General features: G+C 44.0%; 1 protein-coding gene across 12 annotated transcripts in view; it reads right to left on the bottom strand.

Moving 5' to 3' along the window:
* Positions 1–1,085: 1,085 nt before the first annotated feature.
* The window catches only part of pacs2 (phosphofurin acidic cluster sorting protein 2), a 63,162-nt gene continuing 38,456 nt past the window's right edge, over positions 1,086–25,791 (bottom strand). For 2 of the 12 annotated variants that reach the window (XM_034297562.1, XM_029125670.2), the window contains exons 3-25: positions 25,528–25,617; positions 25,235–25,360; positions 24,139–24,301; positions 22,361–22,434; positions 21,835–21,915; positions 21,247–21,306; positions 20,816–20,967; positions 20,044–20,376; positions 19,552–19,624; positions 19,194–19,327; positions 16,644–16,776; positions 16,358–16,462; positions 16,047–16,153; positions 14,161–14,315; positions 12,711–12,821; positions 12,340–12,448; positions 11,499–11,531; positions 8,542–8,584; positions 8,421–8,463; positions 7,626–7,752; positions 6,883–7,148; positions 6,003–6,116; positions 1,086–3,169 (exon numbers count right to left, since the gene is read on the bottom strand). In XM_034297562.1, coding sequence (XP_034153453.1) covers positions 3,051–3,169; positions 6,003–6,116; positions 6,883–7,148; positions 7,626–7,752; positions 8,421–8,463; positions 8,542–8,584; positions 11,499–11,531; positions 12,340–12,448; positions 12,711–12,821; positions 14,161–14,315; positions 16,047–16,153; positions 16,358–16,462; positions 16,644–16,776; positions 19,194–19,327; positions 19,552–19,624; positions 20,044–20,376; positions 20,816–20,967; positions 21,247–21,306; positions 21,835–21,915; positions 22,361–22,434; positions 24,139–24,301; positions 25,235–25,360; positions 25,528–25,617 — 2,751 coding nt within the window. In that variant the 3' untranslated portion in view covers positions 1,086–3,050. The remainder of the gene's footprint in view (positions 3,170–6,002; positions 6,117–6,882; positions 7,149–7,625; positions 7,753–8,420; positions 8,464–8,541; positions 8,585–11,498; positions 11,532–12,339; positions 12,449–12,710; positions 12,822–14,160; positions 14,316–16,046; positions 16,154–16,357; positions 16,463–16,643; positions 16,777–19,193; positions 19,328–19,551; positions 19,625–20,043; positions 20,377–20,815; positions 20,968–21,246; positions 21,307–21,834; positions 21,916–22,360; positions 22,435–24,138; positions 24,302–25,234; positions 25,361–25,527; positions 25,618–25,791) is intronic. The other 10 variants (XM_034297569.1, XM_029125678.2, XM_034297563.1 and 7 more) reach the window with 9 other exon arrangements.

The raw sequence follows: 25,791 nt of genomic DNA, 5'->3' as shown, positions 1-25,791 counted from the left end.
GAGTGCAAACTGCCGGAGGAAGGAGGGATCATAGGATGTTGCCCATCTACCACGGGAGTGTGGGCTGTTTGGGATCCTCCTTATCCTGATCTGTGCTGGGAGCAGCTGGGTAGGACAGGGTACATGAGTTAGACTGGATGTGGTAAGAAAGAGTAGGGTAGAAATGGATAGGAAGGAATAGGGTTGGACAAGATCGCGAAGATTGGGGTAGGATAGGGAAGACTGGGGTAGGATAGGGAAGACTGGGGTAGGATGGGAGAGACTGGGGTAGGATGGGGGAGACTGGGGTAGGATGGGGGAGACTGGGGTAGGATGGGAGAGACTGGGGTAGGATGGGAGAGACTGGGGTAGGATGGGAGAGACTGGGGTAGGATGGGGGAGACTGGGGTAGGATGGGGGAGACTGGGGTAGGATGGGGGAGACTGGGGTAGGATGGGGACATTTAGGGTGGGACAGGGAAGATTACTGTAGGATAGGGAATATGACCGTAGGATAGGGAAGATTACCGCAGGATAGGGAAGATTACCGTAGGATAGGGAAGATTACGGTAGAATATGGAAGATCAGGGTGGGACCAAGTGGGATAAGGTAGGGCGTGCCAGATAGCTGGGAATATACAGATACCTCTATTCATCAGCTACTCAGAAAACCTTCATCCCCTTGGCTGGAATGGCTCAATGGCATCAAACGACTAAGCCATACTTTAAGCCTGGCTAACTATTTAATCCATTTAGGTAAATGTGGGCAATTGAGGCACTTCTGTATATCAAGAATAAATCATCTTGGCAATGGTAAAATGTTGGGTACATCATAAAGTACCTGCTATAATTACAGCTTACAACACTTTTGTTATAATGATATATCAGCTCCAATGTTGGGACTGTATGAACTAGTTTAATGCTTACAAACAGCGTGGTTGATGATTCGTATACAAATCATTTAAGTTTTTGTTGCTTCGGTTTAAAACTTCTCTAGGTTCTATAATATGAAAGAGGATGAATATTCCGGAGCGGCTTTAGATTAGCACTGAAATTGTACTAGTGGTTTACAAGGTGCAATCTAAGTTTACAAATAAAATACACATTATTTGATCTGAAACAATAATGCAGTGCAAATTTAATACATGGCTTAAGCGAATGAGCACATTAAATTAAATACTGCAGCTAGTTAGCATCAGGGGTCTGTTAGTGCACATTTTAGCAAAACATTGTAAAGGAAAATGTTTTTCAAAGAAGAACTAGAAGCAGTCCTCATTTTATTATATTACATGGAGAGTGGGGGCTAAAAACAATGACCATCTGGAATGGCCCTAAACATTTAAAAAGTGCTTTACATTATGGTTTATCCAATTTACACATTGATCTCTACATCAGTGAGTAGTAGACTATACACGCGAACAAAGAGCAGGTTATGAGCAGAGTCATTAAAGAGTTGGGACAACTTTTAGAATTTAGACTCTAGACATTCAGTTACACACCATCATTTCAGTATTCCCCCCACAGATAGTCTGACTCTGTGTCTAGCATTGCGCAGGCTTTCAGGAGTGTGTGGACGTATGGAGTTGTTGTCACTGTGAGAGTCAGGGTAACAGCTACGGGGTAGTGGGATTGATGGGGTTACAGATGAGGAGAGTGGCAGTGAGCAAGCAAGAGAGAGGCGGAAGAAAACAAGATGGAGAAAGAATGAGGGGAAAATGGGAAAAGGTGAGAAATGAGGAGACGTATTAGAAACTCTCTGTGAAAACTTGTTTATGGCTTCTTTCCAAGAAAGCGAAGGTAGAACAGAAAGCGTCAAAGAGGGCGGGGATGGAGTGAGAGAAAGAAAGGAACAGATAATGAGAAACAGACAAACAGAGATAGTGCTGAGAGATAAGAAAGAAACAGAGAGACAAGGAGGGAGAGAGACAGAAAGAGAGAGCATGAAGTAAGCAAAAGAGATGTAGAAAGGCATTAATAATGACTGAGTGTAGAGTCAATACCCTTCCAATTACAAGTTGCATTTGCACATATATAACTGATTACATGTAAAGGAAGTGTACAGCTCATTGTAGCCTGGTATCCAGACTGGATAATTCCACTCCTTGTCATTGCCAGACAGGCGACACTAGCACACAAACAGTCCTGGATTTCGGGCTAGGCCTATTGCACATTTGAGTGTTCTTGCAATGAGTCATCAGGGACCGGTTTAATAGAGCAAACCGCTGCAAAACGTTTCGCACCGTTTTTCCTGGACAAATTCAGGTGGGTCCCTCCACGTTCCGATCTCTTTGCTTCCTTTAGTGAAGACACCCTGGGACAAGGTGCGTTGAAGATCCAAACCCCAAGCATCACACAATAACCTTCCTGTGTTCTGTGTTGCCCATCCGTAAACGGCATTTGGTTATGAAGTGATGTTGTAAGTCAACGAGTTACATTGTTAATTTGTGCCTGGCAAAGTGTTTGAGACAGTCCATCTTTGCCAAATAAAAAAAGCAAAGAAGGGAGGGAGGGACACAGAAAGGTTGGGGATACACTTTCTATTTGGAACACTTTTTTTTTTAACAATTACTTCACTGTTTCTGCATGTCTTTTTTTTCTTTCTTCAAAAGTCTACAAAACATAAGCAGGTTTTTGTTTTTTTAAAATGCTCCTCTTGACTGCTTCAGGAAGTGTGATATGTATGTATGAATAGATATCAAACTTCCTTATGTTTATATTTGAACATAAACACCAAAACATTAACATGAACAGGAGTTAAAGCTGTCATTGGTGATGTGCATAGCTCGGTACGAGACCCGTTTGTGCTGTATTCATCACAGATATGAATAGATAGTCTGTTGGTGTGTCACATCTGTACATTTGGCTCGACAATGACCATAGAAGTGGAGAAAAAGCACAACGGGACCTAAAACCAGGCTAAAATGGGTGGAGCAGGCTTGGGGGCGGGGCAGTGCAAGGAGGCAGGGTCGGGAGGTTAAAGGCTACTGGCGCAGGGTGCGTCCTTAAATCTCGATTACGACGCTCACTTATTGCGGTAGCGGTCGTCACAGCGCTGGTCACCACGTGCGTGGCCCTAGTGAGGACCTTTAGCGTGTCCGAAGATGCCAACGGGGAGATGTTTGACGTGTGACGACCACTGCGCCGCCAGCTGGAAGAACTTGACGTCGTTCCACTCCACACCGTCAATCAGCACTGGAAGAAAACACTTTTGTTCAGTTCATTAGGATCTCCATGAGCCACTGCATATTCAGCAGCTCCCATTACAACACAGGCACACACAAGACAATGATGACTGTTGACAAGACACCAAGAGGAAACGGAAGGTTTTTACACCCTTTCATATTCTAACTGCTTTACTGTGGCTTTTCAAATCCGGAGGGACAAAACATTGTGGTTTCAGTGTCTACCTGGTAGTTAGTTACACTTACTTGGTGTCCCATAACTTGGTATCACATGACAGGTAAAAAGGGAAAGGTAGAAACTAGGTTTCGGTCCTCCAGGCCTGGAGTTGAATATCCTTGGTGTAGAGTACTGTTTAATCAGATGTTGAGGAGGCAAGTTTCTATAATTTATCTGTTTAATCTTTTTTTTTGGCCGAACCCGAAGTGACAACACGAATCTTGAAAAATCTTCAATTGAATAATTCATTTTCTACAAAATACCAAGATATTCCTTCATTATGGCTATATTACCAGGATCAGAAACTAGTTCTTCATTACCTTAATTAACCAAATTTAACAAAAGACCCTGAAAGATTCTGCTTTGCAATCAATATTTGCTGTTATTGCCACCTTTGGTTTTGTTTAACTGTCTATCAGTACCTTACATTGAATTACATCAGAATCTTTGCCCACTCTTTTTTTACAGTTCTGCTTCAACTGTCTTGTTTTAAGGGCTTTTCATGCATGCATCCTGTTGCAATATCCATGTTCTGTTCAGCTTCAGCTATTTGACAGATTACCTCACACTCCCCTCAGGAGTTCTGTGTTACAATATGGAATTCATGGTTGACTCAATTATGGCAAGTTAGCCAAAACCCGAGAAAAAGTTGCCTCAAACCATAAAAAAGACAGCATTTCGTTTTCACCAAACAATTCCACCTTTGACACATCTGTACTGAGCACAATGTTCCAGTAGTTTTGGGCTTTACCAAGGGCTTGTTTGGCAAACGTCACCTCATATTCTTTTTTTGAGAGCAGAGGCTTCTTACTTCCTGACCTTCCATTTTATGTGCAGTGTCTTTCTGACAGTTGACACATATACTGAACTTTGATTGTGACAAGAGAGGCTCGTAAATCTCTTGATTTTACCCTGGGGTTCTTGGAGACATCTATGAGCATCTTTCAGTCAGCTCTTGGCCTGAATTTGGTGGGACAAGTTGTCCTACTGTATGCAGTTAGGTCTGGAAATAATTTGACACTGACACGTTTTGATATTTTGAGTTACAGTTAAATAATGAATACGGGCTTAAAGTGCAGTCTCTCAGCTTCAATTTGAGGGTATTCACACCAAATTGGAGGAAGGTTTAAGGAATTACAGGACGTCCACAGAAGACAACAGTGGTGGATCGTTGGATCCTTTCCATGGTAAAGAAAAACCCCTTCACACCCTCCAGCCAAGTGAAGAACACTCTCCAGGAGGTAGGCATATCATTATCCAAGTCTACTATAGAGACTTCATGAGAGCAAATACAGGGGGTTCACCACAAGGTGCAAACCATTCATAAGCCTCAAAAACAGAAAGGCCAGATTAGACGTTGCCAAAAAAGCCAGCCCAATTTTGGGCCAGCATTCTTTGGACAGATGAAACTAAGATCAATCTGTACTAGAATGATGTGAAGAAAACATTATGGAGAAGGCGTGGAACGGATCAAGATCCGAAGCATATCATCTGTAAAACACGGTGGAGGCAGTGTGATGGCATGGGCATGCATGGCGTCCAATGGCACTGGGTCACTAGTGTTTATTGATGATGAGACAAGACAGAAGTAGCCGGATGAATTCTGAAGTGTATACGGATATATTGTCTGCTGAGATTCAGCCAAATTCAGCGAAATTGATTGGACAGCGCTTCACTTTACTGATTGACAATGACCCAAAACATACTGCGAAAGCAGCCCAAGGGTTTTTTAAGGCAAAGAAGTGAAATATTCTGCAATGGCCGAGTTAATCACCTGATCTCAACCCGATCGAGCATGCATTTCACTTGCTGAAGACAAAACTTCTGGCAGAAAGACCCACAAACAAACCACAACTGAAGAAAGCTGCATTAAAGGCCTGGCAAAACATTATAAAGAAGGAAACCCAGCGTTGGGTGATGTCCACGCGTCCCAGACTTCAAGCAGTCATTGCCTGCAAAGAATTCTCGACAAAGTATTAAAAATGAAACCTGATTCAAATTTTAGCCATTTTATGTAATGTTAAAGATAGGGGTGTATTAACTTTCTCCACATTAGGAAATTGCATTTTTGTTCACTTTGATTGCATGAACGGTTTAAAGGAATTTATTAGGTGTGATTGGTTAAATTGGGTTCCCTTGATCAATGAATGTGGTTGAAATGCAGCTCAGATGTCCAAATATGTAAAAAACAAAAAAAACTATGAAAATAGTACTTTCCAGAGAAAGTATGAGAGTATTTGGAAATATCCACGGAGTACAAGCAAGACGTACAACAGAATTATACTGATAAAAAAAATTCTGATAAAAGATAAGTAGGAAAATCCCAGGTCAGCTGTTTCTGAGATGCTGGAACCACCACATCAGGCACCAACAATCATAACACATTTTAAGTCATATTCTATTGTTGGTCAAATAACAACTAAACCTTGTGACCATGTCTTCATGCATGAGAAATTCAGTTGCAGCCACATTATTCACTGTTCAGCCATTTGTGTTAACAAGCAGATGTACTGTACCAACTAAAGTCGCCAGTAAGTGTAAGTGCTAATGTACACGGAAAGGGCTTCCTAACTAGCCCATGCAAGTTTAGGACCATGGTGCTGAGATTAGGAGAAGCGCTCGTTACCCCGAAGCATGGTCTGTTGGTGCTTGGCAGTGCAGATCAGTCGACTGATTCCCTCGATCAACTGGCTCTTAGACTCCACGTCTTTGTCTTTTGTCTTTTTTGGCAGGAACATTACTAAAGAAAAATAATTAGATCTGAGTGAATGCAAGCATACTCCAAACTCTTCAATAATAGCATACGCCTTACTTCAGATGCAAATCAGATGCAAATTATGGGTTTTATTTCAATTTGAACAAAAACGAATCACGCGAGTATATGAGTCTCTCCATGTCCACACACTGCTCTACAACAAAAATATGGAAATATGTTTTACAACCCTGTTTCCCCCACAAAGTTGGGACGCTGCGTAAAATACAAATAAAAACACAATGCAATTATGTTCAAAGCATTTATCCCTATATTTAGTTGAAAATAGCACAAAGACAACATATCAAATGTTGAACCAGAGAAATTATTGTATTTAGTTTTTTTTAAATATATGCCTATTTTGAATTTGCATATATGAATAGTTGCACTATTTGCCTGCGCAGTCTTTCACAGAGTGGTGAACCTCTCCCCCATATTTACTTCTGAAAGGCTCTTTTTATACCCAATAATGTTACTGACCTGTTGCCAATTAACCTAATTTGTTGTGAGATGTTCCACTATTGAAATGTGCTTCTGGCATCAAATTCAAAGTGAAAAGGAACAATAACATTTCTCAGTTTCAACATTTGATTTTTGTGGTCTCTGCATTGATTTCCATTGAATATAGGGTTAAAACGATTTGCACATCTTTGCATTCTGTTTTTGTTTCCATTCCACACAGCGTCCCAACTTTTCCGGAAAACAGGGTCGTAATTCATCTGACCTGTCGCATGTAGTGCGGTCACAACGCTACCTTTCTTATTCTTCTCCTTCATGACCACGGTCATTGACATGGTGGGCTGTTGCTGTGCTCCCCATTCCACCCCGGCCTGTGGGAGCCTGCTGACCTGCAGCGAGCGAAACGTGCACTTCATGGTGTTCTTAGAGGACGAGTCCTTCTTCTCCACGTCTCTCTTCCTGTCGGCCGGCGAGGGAGCCACCCAGTAGTCCACTTGTAAACCCATCAGCTCCCCCTGGGGGCCCCCGGGAGAACTACAACACCCAGCAGACATCACATCACAGAGGGAAGAACAGAAGACAATACAATAAAGGAGAAGGTGAGTGAGAGGGGTGAAAAGACAGAGAGAGAGAGAGGGGTGAAAAGACAGGTTATGGAGACAGTGATGAAGTGGAAGAAAGGAGAAGGTAAAAGGGAGGGATTAGGAGAGAGGGATGAAAAGAGAGAAAGATAGAGGGATCGCAAAAGATGAAGAGAAAGAAATGAAGGTGAGAGGGGGACTGAGATGAGGTGGGGAAAAGAGGAGGTGAGAGAAAGTGTTAAGTAAGACGGAAAGAGAGAGAGCAATGAAGAGAATCAGGAGAAATAAAAATAGTATGACATCAAGATGTGAAAAAGATCAGCTTAATGCAAAACAAACACTTTCCACCTCAGTCTACTTGACCTCTGGTTATCCACATTGCTACACCTCTGCCAGCCGGGGACGGACCGGTTGTTAAATATACGCGCCAGTTGTACGAAGGTGGGTGTACCAGTACCTGTAGCTGGTATTGATGGAGGGTGAGGACGGAGGGGTGCAGGAGGCTTCCTTCAGGGCTGGGGACACCTGAGGTGGGGTGGAAGATGGGGGGCCTGACCCCATGGGTGCTGCGTCGTCTGAATCACCTTTATGTGGACGGGTACACACACACACACACACACACACACATTAAAAGCTCTCTCTACAGCATCTCCTACATGTACACCGGTCAGCCATAACATTATGACCACCTGCCTAATATTGTGTAGGTCCCCCCTTTGGCCGCCAAAACAGCCCTGACCCATCGAGACATGGACTCCACTAGACCTCTGAGGGTGTGCTGTGGTATCTGGCACCAAGACGTTAGCAGCACATCCTTTAAGCTCGTCCGTTGGATTGGACCACACGGGCCAGCCTTCGCTCCCGACATGAACCTTGGCCGCCCATGACCCAGTCGCTGATTCCTTGGACCACTTTTGATAGGTACTGACCACTGCAGACCAGGAACACCCCACAAGGGTTGCAGTTTTGGAGATGTTCTGACACAGTCATCTAGCCATCACAATTTGGCCCTTGTCAAAGTTGCTCAGATCCATATGCTTACCCATTTTTCCTGCTTCTAATACATCAACTTTGAGCACAGCATGTTCACTTGCTGCCTAATATATCCCACCCACTGACAGATGCCATGATGATGAGATTCAGTGTTATTCACTTCACCTGTCAGTGGTCATAATGTTATGGCTGATCGGTGTATGTTACCCCAGAACAACCTTAATAACTGGTTATGGAAACAGATGTTCTCATGTCTGACCTGATGCTGCAGAAGACGGCTCCACAATGCCAACTTTCACCATCTAGGGAAATAGGTTCTGGGTCAGATTCCAGGACAGAGAAAGAGCATCTTTCTATGATCGTAACAGAGAGGAACTTACTCCAATGAAGGGGATGAACTTCTGACAGGAGTCCTCGTCAGGGCTGTAGGAAGGCCAGGACCATGTACATTTAGATTGGAAAACAGGACACAGAGGTAGCATGTGCAGGGAGAAAAAGATTTAGGACAGATCCAGTAAGAGGGTTTAGCGTTCTCTGGGATTTCTAGAGATCACGGAGGCAGATAGATCAGCTTGAAGACTGCCAGAGTGCTTCTATACCCTAGTAGTTTCAATGTACATGGGACGGTATTGCCAAATTCTGGTAAAATCCGCGAAAGTTCTAGGTTTAAGAAACACCCAGCTAAATTCCATCAAACTGGATTTCTGGAAAACTTAGGGATTTTGGGAATGTTATTGAAATTTTGCAGCCCCACTGACCTGACAGAAACATGTTGGGAAGAAAGTGGAGTTGGGGAGGATATACTGGGGGTTGAGTGGCAGGTAAATAATATCAATCCCCGTAAGACCATCTCTTAGTCAGCACGTTATACTTCACACAGAGGAAGGCTTTACTTGCTGCTGTCATATAAACATTTATAAATGGGGGACTTTGTGCTTAAAGGCAACATAATATAGTCTCTACAATATTTTCATGGGCTTATACATTAGAAATTGAATGGGCTTTATTTGAAACAAGAATAATGGAAAGAGTTTACAGGTTAATACAACTCGGCTTTACTTGACTCTTGATGAAGAGAAAGTGAAGGGATGATTAGTAACCAATAACTAGTACTAGAGGTATTACGATGAATTAGTACCACTAACTAGTACTAGAAGAATTAGGATTAATTAGTAACCACTAACTAGTACTAGAAGTATTAGGATTAATTAGTAACCTCTAACTAGTACTAGAAGTATTTGGAATAATTAGTAACCACTAACTAGTACTAGAATAATTAGTATTAATTAGTAACCACTAACTAGTACTAGAAGTATTAGGATTAATTAGTAACCTCTAACTAGTACTAGAAGTATTGGGAATAATTAGTAACCACTAAGTAGTACTAAAAGTATTAGGATTATTTAGTAACCACTAACTAGTATTAGAAGTATTAGTACTATTGTCTTTTGAAAGAAGAACAATCTGTGACCCTTCCAAATATGCAAGTAGACCAATAACTGACTGATTTAATTGAATTACACATACCACAAATAGAAAAACATTTAGTTTTTGTATTCTTCGACTGGTTTGATTAAATCAATGATAGGTCATTGTTTCAAATGTATCTGAGCCAGGAGCACCAAAACAAATCCTGGACCAACAATCTGACACCCAATATACTAAAATATGAGTGATGCAGAACATATTCACTTTGTGAAACCGTCCAAAAATACATACCAGTTAGTCAGGTTTTGCTTTCAAATCTCAACGAAAAAAAGTGAATCATAAACCCTGATTGGCCCTAGTACCAAACAAGTCAACATCTGATTGGTGGCCGAGAAGCAGGGAAATAGACATACATGCTGCACAGCCAACCACTTGCCCTCTACCAAGCCAGCCTCTCGTTCCTACTGCAGCCAATCAGATAGCACCACCATCACCACCAGGAAGTCCACAATGCACAGGTGTGTTTCAGGAAAAGGCGTGTCATTGTCCAGCAGATAACAGGGATGCCATCAGCAAAATTTTTTGAGTACACTAAAATGTAAACTCCAATCATCTTCAATGGTTTTTCATGAGGAAAAGTCCCAATTGGAATCTGGTTAACTGTCGGAGGTCTGCCAGGTAAGCTAGATAACTGCTGTTCTCCGTTCCCACCCCCACAGGCTGAGCTCCGAAGACGGAGAGAGATGGAGGGAGAGGAAGAAAAAAGAGAGAAAGAAAAGAATGACAGAGATAAAGAGAGAAGAAAAGAATGAGGAAGAGAAAGAAAGACGAAGGGACAGAAATCCAGTCCGGACCTCTTTATCCATCTCCCTGTCAGAGCTGTCACAGCGAAGGCAAACTGCTCAGTGGGTGTGTGTGTGCTATCCTAGATCACGTTAGGTACTGTACAGCCTTTTGGAGGAAAAAAAAAAAACGAAACAAAAGACAACATGCAAGTCATGTAAACACAGCGGCCGACCCCCCCGGGGACGTCACCTGACCCAGACTCCAGCCCCGGACAGTGTTAGGTTAGCCCCGAGTCCCGAGCCTCCACCTGACATAACCCAGAGGGGATCGTATCAGTGAAAATGTGCAACGAGAGCTGACAGCGCACGGTTTGTTTCAACTGTGCAGCGTAGTACGAAAAGCCCCCCACCACCACCACACGAAAGATAATCAAGCCGAGTCCCAAGCGTTTGGTGAGTCGGGTGACGTCCCTGGGTACGGCCAAATGACATGCACGTTTACATTGCGCCGCGTGACATCACAGAGGATCGTATGTCCAGCAGGAAGCGTGGCTGGTCTAGGGTCATCAAGTCCCACAGAGGTAAACAAGTAGGAGAAACGGAAGGAGGGCAGGAGGAGGAGCAACAAGAGGGAAGGAGCCGGGGAGGAAAAGACAGAGGTGGGAGGGGACGAGGATCGAGAGAAGGGTTGCTGTAACTGACAACCTGGCACTTCAGCTGTCTACTTCTCACAGATTCAACCTTTTTTGTGGTTCGGGGTCCCCTGAACAACAGACTATAGCTCCCATATTAAGCAGCATAGCTGCTAATTATTCATGTGTGGCCCCTGGAGCCCAGGAGTCTTTCTATAAAATCTATGGACGAAGGCCAGACAATTACCCTTCCTAGAGGTTTTGTTCTAGAATTGTGCTAACAGGTTGACAGAGTACGGCTTGTTTCTGTTAGCAGGTGGCCCAGGAGAAGAGAGAGATCTGCTCTAATGCGGACGGAGAAAGGGGCAGGGAGAGAGCAGGAGTCACCAGGAGAAGAGAGAGATCTGCTCTAATGCGGAAGTGTGGAGGGAGAAAGGGGGAAGGAGAGAGCAGGAGTCACCAGGAGAAGCAGACTTAAGCAGACCACAATACCTTACTGCAAAATCAAAATGAAAGCTCTTTTTCCTTCAAAGAAAGCAAAGAAAACATAAACAAAAACAACATGTTATTTACGAACAGTGATGGACAGACAGACAGTGATGCTGGATTCACATAGACCAGCTCGTTTTCTGAACTGACCAGACTCCCAAAGGATTGCAAAATTCTGGTATCGCTCCCAGAATTCTACATAAATCCTGGATAGAGGTTTCTGGCAATTGGATGGGGAAACCGCAGATGGAATTTCAAGAAAACTTGGGCATTTTGGTAAAGTTTTCGGTATTTTCTAACTGATTCTAAGTGTTAGCATTAAGACATCACTAAACGGGGTCTGTTCGACTCCAATACTGGTACGTCCAAACAATTCTGGTTTAGCTATCCACCTGGTAGTTAATTTCCTGGTAGATGAGAATTAAAATCAGAAGGTTTTCGACCCCTGAGGACCAGAGTTGAATAGCCTGCACTAAAAAGAAGAAAAAAAAAAAAACTACAAATTACAGTGCCAGATTAAAATGCGTTTCTGGTAAACTTGTGCGCTCGCACTACGAACATTCCAAAGCAACACAAATTCCAGGCTGGCCCCTGAAGATGACGCTGGAGAGTTTACAGTCTGCTGCTTGATGCAGTTTTACAGTTTAGTCTTTATTAGTCAATCAAACATCTATTGGTGTGTATGCCCCCCGCCCCCCGCCCCCCCCCGGCCCAGACCATGGCGACTGGACTGAGCCGTGAGGGTTCTGACAGTCTGGTGACGTTCCTGAACGCTGAATATCACCAATACATTGTGACGATGACAGCTTGTGTGTCGTGTGAGCACCCAGGAGACCCGTATTACCTCTTCTGTTTGTACGTGAGCATGGCCTCGGCGATCGGGAGTTGGTGAGCGGCGTTGGCCCCCACCATGTACTGGGTTACCCTGGAAACCACGTCGGGACTCTCCTGCACTGAACACCACAGGGACGTTAAGTCATTTACTGATGCCGTCTGTCCAACAGGAAATTAGACACAAACGCTCTGGTTTTCAGAGACGCTATCGGCTAGCCAATACGTACACTTGTCTACAGACATCTGCCTTTAATGGAGTGGTGTCTGTGACTGTGTGTGTCTGTGTGTGTCTGTGACTGTGTGTGTCTGTGTGTCTGTGACTGTGTGTGTCTGTGTGTGTATGACTGTGTGTGTATGTGTGAGTGTGTGTGTGTGGTCTACCTATGGCTGGAGCTTCAGGCTTGTGAAACAGATCCCTCCACGCCGTATCCTGGAATAAACTGTTGTATCGATAGTCAATGGTACCAAGATATTTGGAGACAGGGTGAGATCCTAAATAGAACGAGAGACACATCCTTTAAGTCACTGTGAAAACAACCTGATAAACAAATTCACTGCAAATACAACTACCTTAACATTCTTTAAATCACTAAATACATCCAGAGAAACATCCTTTAGGTCACTGTGAATATATCCAGAGAAACATCCTTTAGGTCACTGAATACAAGCAGAGAAACATCCTTTAAGTCACTGTGAATACAAGCAGAGAAACATCCTTCAGGTCACTGTGAATACAAGCAGAGAAACATCCTTCAAGTCACTGTGAATACAAGCAGAGAAACATCCTTTAGGTCACTGTGAATACAAGCAGAGAAACATCCTTCAGGTCACTGTGAATACAACCAGAGAAACATCCTTCAGGTCACTGTGAATACAAGCAGTGAAACATCCTTTAGGTCAATGAGAATATAACCGGAATAAAGATCTTTTAGGTCACTGTGAATACAAGCAGAGAAACATCCTTTAAGTCACTGTGAATACAAGCAGAAAAACATCCTTTAGGTCACTGTGAATACAAGCAGAGAAACATCCTTTAGGTCACTGTGAATACAAGCAGAGAAACATCCTTTAGGTCACTGTGAATACAAGCAGAGAAACATCCTTTAGGTCACTGTGAATACAAGCAGAGAAACATACTTTAGGTCACTGAGAATATAACCGGAATAAAGATCTTTTAGGTCACTGTGAATACAAGCAGAGAAACATCCTTTAAGTCACTGTGAATACAAGCAGAAAAACATCCTTTAGGTCACTGTGAATACAAGCAGAGAAACATCCTTTAGTTCACTGTGAATACAAGCAGAGAAACATCCTTTAGGTCACTGTGAATACAAGCAGAGAAACATCCTTTAGGTCACTGAGAATATAACCGGAATAAAGATCTTTTAGGTCACTGTGAATACAAGCAGAGAAACATCCTTTAAGTCACTGTAAATACAAGCAGAGAAACATCCTTTAGATCACTGTGAATATAAGCAGAGAAACATCCTTTAGGTCACCGTGAATACAAGAAGAGAAACACAGTTTCAATCTCTGTGCATAACTAGTTGGGACCATGCAGAAAAACACTACGTGTTACATAACATACAGTGTGTGCAAACAGACGACAAATTAAAAGGCAGTTTTCAGATGGATGACCATGTGACGGTCGTTTACCTGTTAAACGAAATGCATTAAGGCGGCCCCGATTAGGCCTTCATCACTGAGGCTCAGGTGGTAGAGTGTGGTAACTCCTACAATCCTAGCGCCATGGGTGTGTGAGGGGCTGAGTTGACTCCTCTAAATGACATAGATGGTATACAAACACAATCCACCAATCGCCATGTCTCACCTAGTGGTATGATAAGGAACCTCATGTAGCCCAGCCAATCAGGTGTCTTGTGCGAGAGGTGATCCACAAACAGCCGGACAACCGCGCCGAGGTAGTGTTGAGGCCCGGCCACAGCTATCTTTATGGGGATGGGCGTCTGGCTGTTACAGTTACAGCTACCCGAGCAGACAGACAGACAGGCCAAGGTCATAGGTTTATTCCCACTTGGATTACTTAGAGCAGACAGACAGGCAGGCCAAGGTCACAGGTTTATTCCCACTTGGATTACTTAGAGCAGACAGACAGGCAGGCCAAGGTCATAGGTTCATTCCCACTTGGATTACTTAGAGCAGACAGACAGGCAGGCCAAGGTCATAGGTTTATTCCCACTTGGATTACTTAGAGCAGACAGACAGGCAGGCCAAGGTCATAGGTTCATTCCCACTTGGAATACTTAGAGCACATGCAATGAAAATTCACTGTGTTGAATTGATCTCAGCCCACTAAAATAATTACTGGTAACATGTAATACACACTGTTTCCTCAAGCATTACCATGTTACTGCAGCTAAGACAACCTGGCTCAATTCGGGTCCAGGCACCAAACTAGTTGATACTGATTTTATATTGATATTATCAGTCCATGCATAATTTTGCTATCAATCTACATACAATACCCCATAAAACCCAAGTTTTTAGAAGTGTATTTAAGGTGAAAAACTGAATCTGTTATACAGAAGTTTTTAGACCCTGTAATAGAAAAATGACTGATCAGCTATTAAAATGTATGAAGCATAAACACATTGTATAACTTTCACTTGCCAAAATTAATACACTGTATACACTAATGTGGTTTCTGTCTTAAGTTAGAATGCGGAAGATGCGTTGCGAGACTAACGATTAAAATACAGCAATGAAGAAGTTGAAGTATATTCTATAACCAATGTTGTAACTGTTTCCAATCACGGGCTGTGCCTTGGACTGTATAAAAACGATGCTTTCTGAGATATGCCTCAGAACTTTCATCCATTTCGTACTGATGGTGTCTCTCTACTTGCAAGTAATAAACTGATTATTGTGAAACAGTTTGAGCCTCCTACTTGATTTTGAGTTTGAGTAGGGGAAAAACCTATATTTCCACCACAACCCTTTGCCACAACCCTCCAAATTGTCTCCCTTTTCTTTTGACTATCCCTGAGATATCTGTTAGATCTTGATTGAAATCAACCTGTGGCAAATTAAATTGACTGGAAATTATTTAGAAATTCACACATCTGTCTGCAATAGGGTCCCATACTTCACAATGCATGTCAGAGCAAAAAAACATGCCATGATGTCCAAAGAAATTGCAATAAACCTAGAATTGTGTTGAGCCATAGATCGGGGGGAATATTATTTTAAAAAATTGCTATAGCACTGAAAGTTCACAGTGAGCTCCATCATTGTGAAACGGAAGAAGTTTGCAACCACTAATACTCTTCCTGGTTGGCCATCCGCCAAACTAAGTTACCAAGCAAGACAGTGACTAAGAACCCATTGGCCTCTCTAACAGTGTTTCTCTGCAGAGATGGGAGAACCTACCAGAAGGACACCCATCTTTGCAGGACTCCATCATTCAGGCCTTTATGACTGGCTAGATGGAAAACACTCTTTAATAAAAGGCATATGACATGCTGCCTGAAGGACTGTGAGAGTATGAGGAAAAATATGATTTGGTTTAATGAGACCAAATCAAATGATAACTACTATGCATGAATACCAAGCACTACGTCTGGTGAAAACAAGGTACTGTTCATCACCTGGCTAATACTATCCCTGCAGTGAAGCACTGTGGTGGGAGCACCATGCTGTGGGGATGCTTCTCAACAGTAGGGACTAGGAGAGAAAAGAGTAGAGGAGAAGACTTACAATCTCTGAATGCGTGAGACAATGGTGTTGAAGGCAGCTTGGATGTCTGCTGTAGTACAGGTACACACCACTGGGAGGTGCTGGTTCTGGAGGACATCTGACAGGTACTGGACCAGGAGGGAGGGGAAAAAACAAGACTGTGATCACAGGAGAAACCCAACATGAATCAATAATTTAGTCAATTGATTTTCCTTGCGATAGTTATGGATACGGCTGAACGCTTTTGTTGTTTTGCCATATGAATAAAACAAAAGCAGCCAGACCGTGATGTCCAGTATGTCACTTCCTGTGTGTCACTTCCAGTCTGTTACCTGGCCCTGCCAATCAGACGTGTTGATGAGGATGATGCTTTCAGGCAGGTGGTCGTCAGACACCAGGATGTGGTTGAGCTGGTCATACACAGTCTTCCTGGGGATCTGCAAAGGAGCAGCACACTTAGTGGACGGGAAAATATTTCAAAATTTCCATTTTGAAAGGGGGGTTTTGTGTCTGACACAAGGCCAGGCAACAGAGCAGCCCTCTCTGGGATGGTAATGGCCTTTGTCAACTGCCCTGGGATGAATTAAAAACATCTCTACTCCGGTTTGTTCGTCTTACCTGGAGATGGCATCGCGTGTCAAGGGAGCGCTCGTTGTCCAGGCTGTTGGCTCTCTCGTTCTGGGGTCTGCTAGGCTGCCGCTCCTTCAGGGATGTACTCCTCCCTCTCCTCCCCGCCAGCTTAGGTTCTTGCCTGAGGAAGACATGACCACACTACGGTGAGGAGAACGGGAACTGGAGTTTCATCCAATGGAGGAAAGATCCAGGTAGACAGCTGGAGAATTACAAAACTAGAAATATTTTTAGTTCAACCATAATCTGTACAGAGAAATCAATGTTTTACGGTTGAGCCCTCTATTACATCAGTAAGAAAAACGACACAGGTGTGAAATACACAAACAGTAAAAGAAAAGCAATCACAGTGAACTATAAAAAGGTAATTTATCAAACATTTAAATTGCCTTATAGGCACCAGAACATCTATCTGACCGTCACGCTGCAAGAGATTCAATAAGCGGAGGAAACCACTTCCTCCTAACTCTGAATAAACCTGTGGTATCTCAAGGACTTCTGGAAGTCAGTCCCAGCCAACTGAAGTATATGAAAGACAATGGTGTGTGCAAAGGTTTGCACCAGTAAAGAAAAAAAACACAAAGCTGCATGACAGAGTTTTCAATACCAACACTAAAGCCTGAAAAAACAGTGCACCACCATAATCTAGCACTGACTTAAGAGTCCAGAAAGTTGTGTTTCTATGCTGAGATGGAAGACATGATGTGTTTCTACAAACAGTACTGTCTCATCAAAAGTTTGCCAGTCAGAAATGAAGGCTGTTTTTTTAGCCTTGGCCCATGCCACACATCTATTATGAACAGCTATGAACAGCATTTCCAGAGCTTGGACACCTGATTTAATTTGTCAACTAATTACCACTCCCTTGATTAGGTGAAACAGATGTTACCAACAAAAATGTGAAACATCTGCTGATCCCCAAGGACAGGTTTGAGAACCGCTGATCTTATCAATCCAGTAATTACCATACCATTAGTAGGGTTGTCTACATGTCATTAGTAGGGTTGTCTACATGTTATTAGTAGGGTTGTCTACATACCATTAGTAGGGTTGTCTACATACCATTAGTAGGGTTGTCTACATACCATTAGTAGGGTTGTCTACATGTCATTAGTAAGGTTGTCTACATGTCATTAGTAGGGTTGTCTACATGTCATTAGTAGGGTTGTCTACATGTCATTAGTAGGGTTGTCTACATGTCATTAGTAGGGTTGTCTACATGTCATTAGTAGGGTTGTCTACATGTCATTAGTAGGGTTGTCTACATGTCATTAGTAGGGTTGTCTACATGTCAACAAGTAAGAACATTGCCTGCAAAGCTAAATTCCAAACATATTCATTGATAAATGTAACCAAATGGAACAAATCACAAAGAAACGTTTAACTTTGAAACCATTTATGTTATTGAAATAAACAGAAATAAATGTTCTTATGCAAAAATGTTTGTCATAAAGTGGTTCCAAAATAAAGATTAGAAACTTGGTCTGGTTTGGTCTTAACCATACCGGTAGATAAGACACCATGACAAGATGAAAATACCTATCAGAATCCCTTTGAAGAAAGACTATTGATGCCTGTGAGTCTGGAAGGGCTTACAATGCCATTTCCAAGCAGTTCAAAGTACATTCCACTTCACAATGGATCATCTACCAATGGGGAGAGTGTCAGACCACTGGCAATCTACATGGGACCCTTTTTCATACAAAATTCAGGCCAAGAGCTGAACAAAAGACGCTTATAGATGTCTCTAAGAACCCCAAGGTAACATAAAGAAATTGAAATGCATGAGTCAACTGTCAGAAAGACAACTGCACAAAGCTGGTCTACATGGGAGGTCAGGAATGAAAATGCATCTACTAATAATATAAAGACCACTGACTTTTGCCAGAAAACACCTCAGTAAAAACAACTACTGGAACAATTTGCTCTAGACAGACGGAGTTGATTGGCCTCAAAGCCAAACACAATGTTGGCTAAGAAACATTGCCTTTCAACAGAAGAACCTCATACCAGCCATAAAGCACGGAGGCAGTGGCATTATTGTTTGGGGCTGCTTTGCTGCCTCAGGGCCTGGCCATCGTGCCATCATTGAGTCAACGATGAATTCCATGTTTTACCAGAGAATTATTGAGGAGAACGTTATCCGAGAATGAATCCAAAGCTAACATAGATCTTGAAACAGGACATTGATCCAAAACACACAAACATAGCTACAATAGAATAGCAAAATGTGGGTTATGGAATGGACTAGACAAAGCCCAAACTAAATCTTGCAGAAATAATGTGGGGGGAATTAGAGTGGCCTGAACATTCAAGAAAGCCCTCAAAAATGACAGTTGTAGCATTACTATAAAGAAGAGTGGAACATTTCCTCCCAGGCAATGTAATAGAGAGCTACAACAAACGGCTACATGAAGTTATTTAAGATTTTTTTCTGCATTATGAAATGGCCTCCCATGACATTTGATGAAAAAAACTTATGGCCAAGTATTAACTTTCAGTGTCACTTGTTAAATTAGGGCATCTGCCGGCATTTACCACCTGTTGGAGGGGATGATGAGCGACTCTGTCTTCTTCATCTTGCCAGTAGGGGGCAGCTTCTCCAGGAAGGTGTCCATGTTGTCCATCTCCAGTTCTGTTGTTGGCGTCACAGCCTCCGGCTGCTCTTCATGCTGGGATGGAGCAATGACAGGGACAATATTTTGTTTAGGACGTGGCAGTTTCTTTGTACTCTGTAATACGCAGGGAGGGCAGCAAAATGTCCAAACCGACGACATAACAGCCCAAAGGGATAAATAATGGGGTAACGAACTGAAATGAAATGGGAGAAAGGAGTTATGAGGGTTATCAAGAATAACTTGAATGAACTGCAGTTTCAGCAGATAATGACTCTCACCAATGAACCATTATCCGAGGCGGTGTCCATCTGGAACTTAGCCCCACTCGTCTTAGCCTTGTCTGGGTCCATCTGGAGGGAGAACAGAAACACCAGAATCACACTAGATGTCCATTAAAAGGTTTAACTAGGTATGCAAGTCCATGAAATGGGTTAACTAGGTACATAAATCCATTAAATGGGTAAACTAGGTATTGTCAGAATAGTTTTTACTCCCACCTCTTTTGAGATGTCTATGTCACAATTTGGGAATTCGGCTTCCTATACCAACATGCCAAGGATTAGCAGGGAGAGCTAACGATCTTAACACCCCTGTGTACTTATCTCACATTTGGTCACTGGTGCAAGCCATGCCTTGGAAGATCTTATCCTACTATTTAGGATCAGAAAAGTGTACATATTGTAGATAATGTGCTTAGCAGAGAATATTACAGTGTTTTTCCAGCACATTTGTGGTCTCTGTTGGCCTGTTGGGGTTCTCTGTGACACAGCGGACTGGGGGGTTCTCTGTGACTCACCGGACTGGGGGGTTCTCTGTGACTCACCGGACCGGGGGGTTCTCTGTGACTCACCGGACTGGGGGGTCCTCTGTGACTCACCGGACTGGGGGGTCCTCTGTGACTCACCGGACTGGGGGGTCCTCTGTGACTCACCGGACTGGGGGGTCCTCTGTGACTCACCGGACTGGGGGGTCCTCTGTGACTCACCGGACTGGGGGGTTCTCTGTGACTCACCGGACTGGGGGGTTCTCTGTGACTCCGGATGCTGTGGATGCTGCCGATCTCTGTCTGAGAACTGGAGAGGGAGAGGCCCTCGAAATATGGCCTGGAAGACAAAACAGACAGTAACAACATATAGAATAAGATATGAAATGAATGGAATACATGAAAAGGCCAGCAACACCAAACATATACACAAAGTATATGAGCTACAGTAACCATAATAACACGAACAAGACGTTAAATCATCAGAACCAAAGGGTTCTTATCTCTGCTTTATGGGCCAAACAGACACACATACGTTTAATTAGCTATTAAAATAGGGACACCAAAGTTGATTAACCTTAACAAGAAATACTACTTTTACAAATCCTAACCTCAATAACCTAACAACTCCTAAACTAAACCAGTAATGCCTAATCCTAATTCTAAACCCAACCTCAATTGTAATTTTTGTAAAAAAAATAAATATGTAAAAAATAAATAAATCCCCATTAGTATTTTTTTCTAACTTAATCACAATTTGAGGAGACACTCCAACTAACTTCAGTTTTGGTTTGGGGGTACTGAGGACGCTGTCGTCATCGTCCAAGTCTGGTCCGCTGTCACTGGGGTTCTCAAACTCCAGACTCTCCAGATCCAGATCTTCCTCCACCTCCGGAGGAGGTTCAGCTGGGTCCTGCTCCGAGTCCAACACCTGGACAACATGCCCAGGAAGACGAAGAGAGACAGAGATAGTCAGGAAAAGAGAGACAAACAAGCACAGGGAGACATACAGAGACAGAGATAGTCAGGAAGAGAGGGACAAACAAGCACAGGGAGATGAAGAGAGACAGTCAGGAAGAGAGAGAAAAACAGGCACACCAGTAAACATATTCTGACAGCTTGAACTCACAGGATAAGAATCACACAGGAGATGAAAATAGCAATGTGACATTTTCTGAAACAAAGAGTATTGCACTTAGAAATGCTTTACCTCATCTGAGACTCTAAACCTCTTCAGCAGGGCCACAACTCTCTGTTTAAAGTTCTGCTGCTAAAAAGAAAACAGGACACAGAAACTGTCAAAGCAGATAAAACAATGCCACCTCAAACTAAAGGCATATAGGATTTTCAACAGCCTGCCGGTAACCAGGGGAGGGGTTTGTAACTCCCTAGATTTAGCCCAATCGGGCTAGATCTAGGCAGTTAACTAGTGAACAACAACTGTCAAGAAAGTGGTTGTCACCAACAGGAAGTAGAGGTACCACAGTAGGATTTCCATATTGACAACAGGGAGTAGAGGTAACACTGCACTGTTGTCATATTGCCCACAGGAAGTAGATATATCACTGCAGTGCGACCATATTGCGAACAGGATTGCCATCAGGAAGTAGTGGTACCAATACCGCGCTTTCACATTGCCAGCAGAAAGCCTCTTAGACTAAAAACAAGGCTGAATAATCACTGCATGTTTTTACAGGGAACCTTTGGGAGCTTTACATGAGGTCTCATGTAAAGCTCCCAAAGATGTGCTGAGGCTACACTTCAAGGCAGAGGCCAGGCGATCTGGTTCTGGTCTTACCCTGGTGATGGAGGTGGTTCTGACAATGGACCTTCTCTGCTTCTTAGGCTTCCTCACATCGTACTCATCATCCTCCAGATCCTGGGCACAAGGCCAGATTAAACACAGAGAATATCTTGAAGCATGCAGATTACACCCTGGAGTTTCTTTGTACCATTATGCAGTGGTTCTCAAACCTCTCCTTGAGGAGGCCCAGAAACTTCAGAGTTCGGTTGTAGCGCGGAACCCCCCCCCCCATGTACCTAGTTACAGTCCTAGTGATTTGTCCACGTGATTCAACTTGATTACACTTTTTGTTGTTGTCCGTACTTACTGCAAATCAACAAATTGTTCAAATGCATGGAACGGCTGGGGGGCCCCAAGCGGATGAAGAACGGCTGGGCCTCCCCGAGGGGATGAGAAACGGCCGAGAGCCTCAGAGGGGATGAGGAAGGGTTGGGTGTCCCCAAGAGGTTGAGGAACAGCTGGGGGTTGCGTAATTTTTGCTACAGGAGTCATGCCTCTGTGTGTGTGCGCGCGCGCTGACCTGGCCCTGAACAGCGTCATCACTGGCCTCCTGCTCCGAAGAAAAACTCTCGTACTCCTCCTCTGAATAGTTATCTAAGAACAGACACACACAGACAGACATGTTTAACCAACCGCTGCCTACCTGATGTGGGCTACATCCAAAATGACACACTCCCTTCATTGGGCATGCATGAGGAAAAGGGTGTCATTGGGAAGCTTCCCTGGAGAAGATCCCTCATAGGATCGTTGAGTCACTCATCTTACAGCGTAGTCAGTCTGTGGCTTTGAGATTTCATGAGCAATAGTGAGGTTCAAAATATAGGATGTGACATTATGTCATTAGGGCTCATGGATGCGTGATCTCACACAGGAACGCCTGATTTACGTAAAAAAATAAAAATAAAATAAAAGTACCTTTGGTGAACCAAGTTAAAGGGTTTTACTCAGGGCTCAGTTAAAGGGTTTTACTCAATAATAATAATAATAATAAAATGTATTTATAACGCCCTTTTTACAACAGCAGTTGTCACAAAGTGCTTTACAGAGACACCCGGCCTTAAACCCCAAGGAGCAAACAACAGAAGGGTTAACTCAGGGCTCAGTTAAAGGGTTTTACTCAGGGCTCAGTTAAAGGGTTTTACTCGGGGCTCAGTTAAAGGGTTTTACTCGGGGCTCAGTTAAAGGGTTTTACTCGGGGCTCAGTTAAAGGGTTTTACTCGGGGCTCAGTTAAAGCGTTTTACTCGGGGCTCAGTTAAAGGGTTTTACTCGGGGCTCAGTTAAAGGGTTTTACTCGGGGCTCAGTTAAAGGGTTTTACTCGGGGCTCAGTTAAAGGGTTTTACTCGGGGCTCAGTTAAAGGGTTTTACTCGGGGCTCAGTTAAAGCGTTTTACTCGGGGCTCAGTTAAAGGGTTTTACTCGGGGCTCAGTTAAAGGGTTTTACTCGGGGCTCAGTTAAAGGGTTTTACTCGGGGCTCAGTTAAAGGGTTTTACTCGGGGCTCAGTTAAAGGGTTTTACTCGGGGCTCAGTTAAAGGGTTTTACTCAGGGCTCAGTTAAAGGGTTTTACTCAGGGCTCAGTGCACTAGAGGGCAGCCAGATGGGATGGCTGACTGGGCACTTTTTTTATCCCAGCTCTGCTTACCCAGCTCCGTGGCCTCCTGTCAACAGACCTAATTGAAAATAAGATTTTGTTATTTTCCCCATGTGGAGCCCAACCCCACGTGGAGCCCAACCCCACGTGGAGCCCAACCCCGTGTGGAGCATCCTGGTGGCATTGCACATTTAGTTCCTGTCCAGAAAAATATTGATGTGGCGCAAAAAGAGAATTCACTCTTTTAATCTTCACCCAGCGAGAAGAAGACGGGCCAACCCCCAGAGTCCAGCTCATCTCTAATGGTCGTCCCAGGTTCTGATCCCATTAGGCAGTCTTTCCTAGATACTGTGCATCAATTTCTTTCGGGTTCAGGCTATAAAATAAATCTGATTGATTGATAAGTCACTGTTAGAACTATCCGAAATACGCCACTGTAAGACTCAACTGTAACACTGGATAATGTCTGCTAAATAACTAAAATGTACAAAAATACGTCTTCATTTTATAATAGTCAAGAAACACATTATCTTTCCTTTAAATATTTTACACTAAGCATTTGGAATTGGATTTATGGTAAGAAACTATCAATAATTAATCACGTTTTAATCGATCAATTAAGCAGAGCCACGTTGTGTAAAAGCTTGTGATTCTAGTTCACTGCCTTCCGTGATGATATGAAACCCGTCGTACTGTTCAGAACGTACCAGAACATTTGACCTTGGTTCCGTCCTGCAGAGCTGCCTCCTCGTGGTCAATGGGCTGGCTGGACAGAGAGAAGATCCAGATCTCCGCTACCTTCCCCAGCATTTCCTTCTGGCTGCTGCAGAGAGACAGCACCTGACCCCCCTCCGCTGGACACTGCATCACCTGGTTGACGGGGAGACGGGGGGGGGGGGGAGACGGGGGGGAGGGAGGGGGGAAACAGGGAGGGGGAAACAGGGAGGGAGAAGGGAAGGGAGGGGGAGATGGGGGGGAGAGACGGGAAGGGAGACGGAGATGGGGGACGGAGATGGGGAGGGAGGGGGAGACGGGGAGGGAGAGGGGAAGGGAGGGAGAGGGGAAGGGAGGGGGAGACGGGGGAGAGAGACGGGAAGGGAGACGGGAAGGGAGACGGGGACAGGGAGGGAGAGTGTAAGGGAGGGGGAGACGAGGAGGGAGGGGGGAAGGGAGGGGGAGACAGGGGGGAGAGATGGGAAGGGAGACAGGAAGGGAGACGGAGACGGGGAGGGAGGGGGAGACGGGGAGGGAGAAGGGAAGGGAGGGGGAGACGGGGAGGGAGAAGGGAAGGGAGGGGGAGACGGGGAGGGAGGGGGAGACGGGGAGGGAAGGGGAGACGGGGAGGGAGGGGGAGACGGGGAGGGAGGGGGAGACGGGGAGGGAGAAGGGAAGGGGAGACAGGGAGGGAGAAGGAAAGGGAGGGGGAGACGGGTTTAGTTTAAAAAGAAACCATTCTGCTCCTGTCGACTCTTCACTACAGAGGAACAGAACGAGGGGAACTGGGGAGACGAGCCGAAATTAGCAGGGAGGAAAGACATCTGAAAACGATTTAATCATGAATTCTCCACATGACAAAAAACACCAACAGCACCGAGACCATCTGTGTCTCATCTGGATCTTAAAAAAAAAAAAAATGATAAGGACGACCGCTACGTTGAATTTCAAAACCCAAAATCTAATCTGAAATAATTAGTCTTGGTAGTTCAGCAGCCCAAAATGTGAACATTGTTCACAAAGATTTCACCCAGACTTTAACGCACGGCACCTCACCCTGAAACCATATCTGTGGAGCCTACAACGTACCTCAGCCATGTCAATTGTCCCCACCGCCAAGGTCTTGTAACCCAGGATGGTTCTGTTCTTGTACCTCTTCCTCCGCTGAAGGAGGATCTGGAGCTTGTTGCCCTCCCTCTTCAGGAAGTGGGGGTACTGAGGATTTAGGGAGGACGGGTGGGTGAAGGAAAAGACGATACAGGAGGGCAGAAGTTTTATCAAAATGTATTCAAACGGAAGAACGAAGAAAATGACGAGTAAAATGCGTATGAACCCAGCTGCATGTTCAGGCCTGGGTCTCTCCGCGTTTCTGTGGGGTTTACCTGCAGTGAGAACGTGAGAGCCAGGTCTGACTCCACTGATCCACTAGGGGGCAGAACTATCTCATGAGATCTCAGGATCCTCTTGGAGCCCTGAGGAATCATACACCATGTGACGCCACATTAAAATCTCACATCACAAAGTCAGACGTGACACACACCATACATCACATTGTATACATATCACAGATTGAATCACAGATCCCACATGACATAATGTATATCATATATCAGACAGCAAATATCACATTGTATCACATACAGTAT

The sequence above is a fragment of the Esox lucius genome, chromosome 15 (assembly GCF_011004845.1).
Source record: "Esox lucius isolate fEsoLuc1 chromosome 15, fEsoLuc1.pri, whole genome shotgun sequence".
Classification (NCBI taxonomy): Eukaryota; Metazoa; Chordata; class Actinopteri; order Esociformes; family Esocidae; genus Esox; species Esox lucius.
Note: the sequence above shows the minus strand (reverse complement) of the source record. Positions and strands in the feature narration are given on the sequence as shown.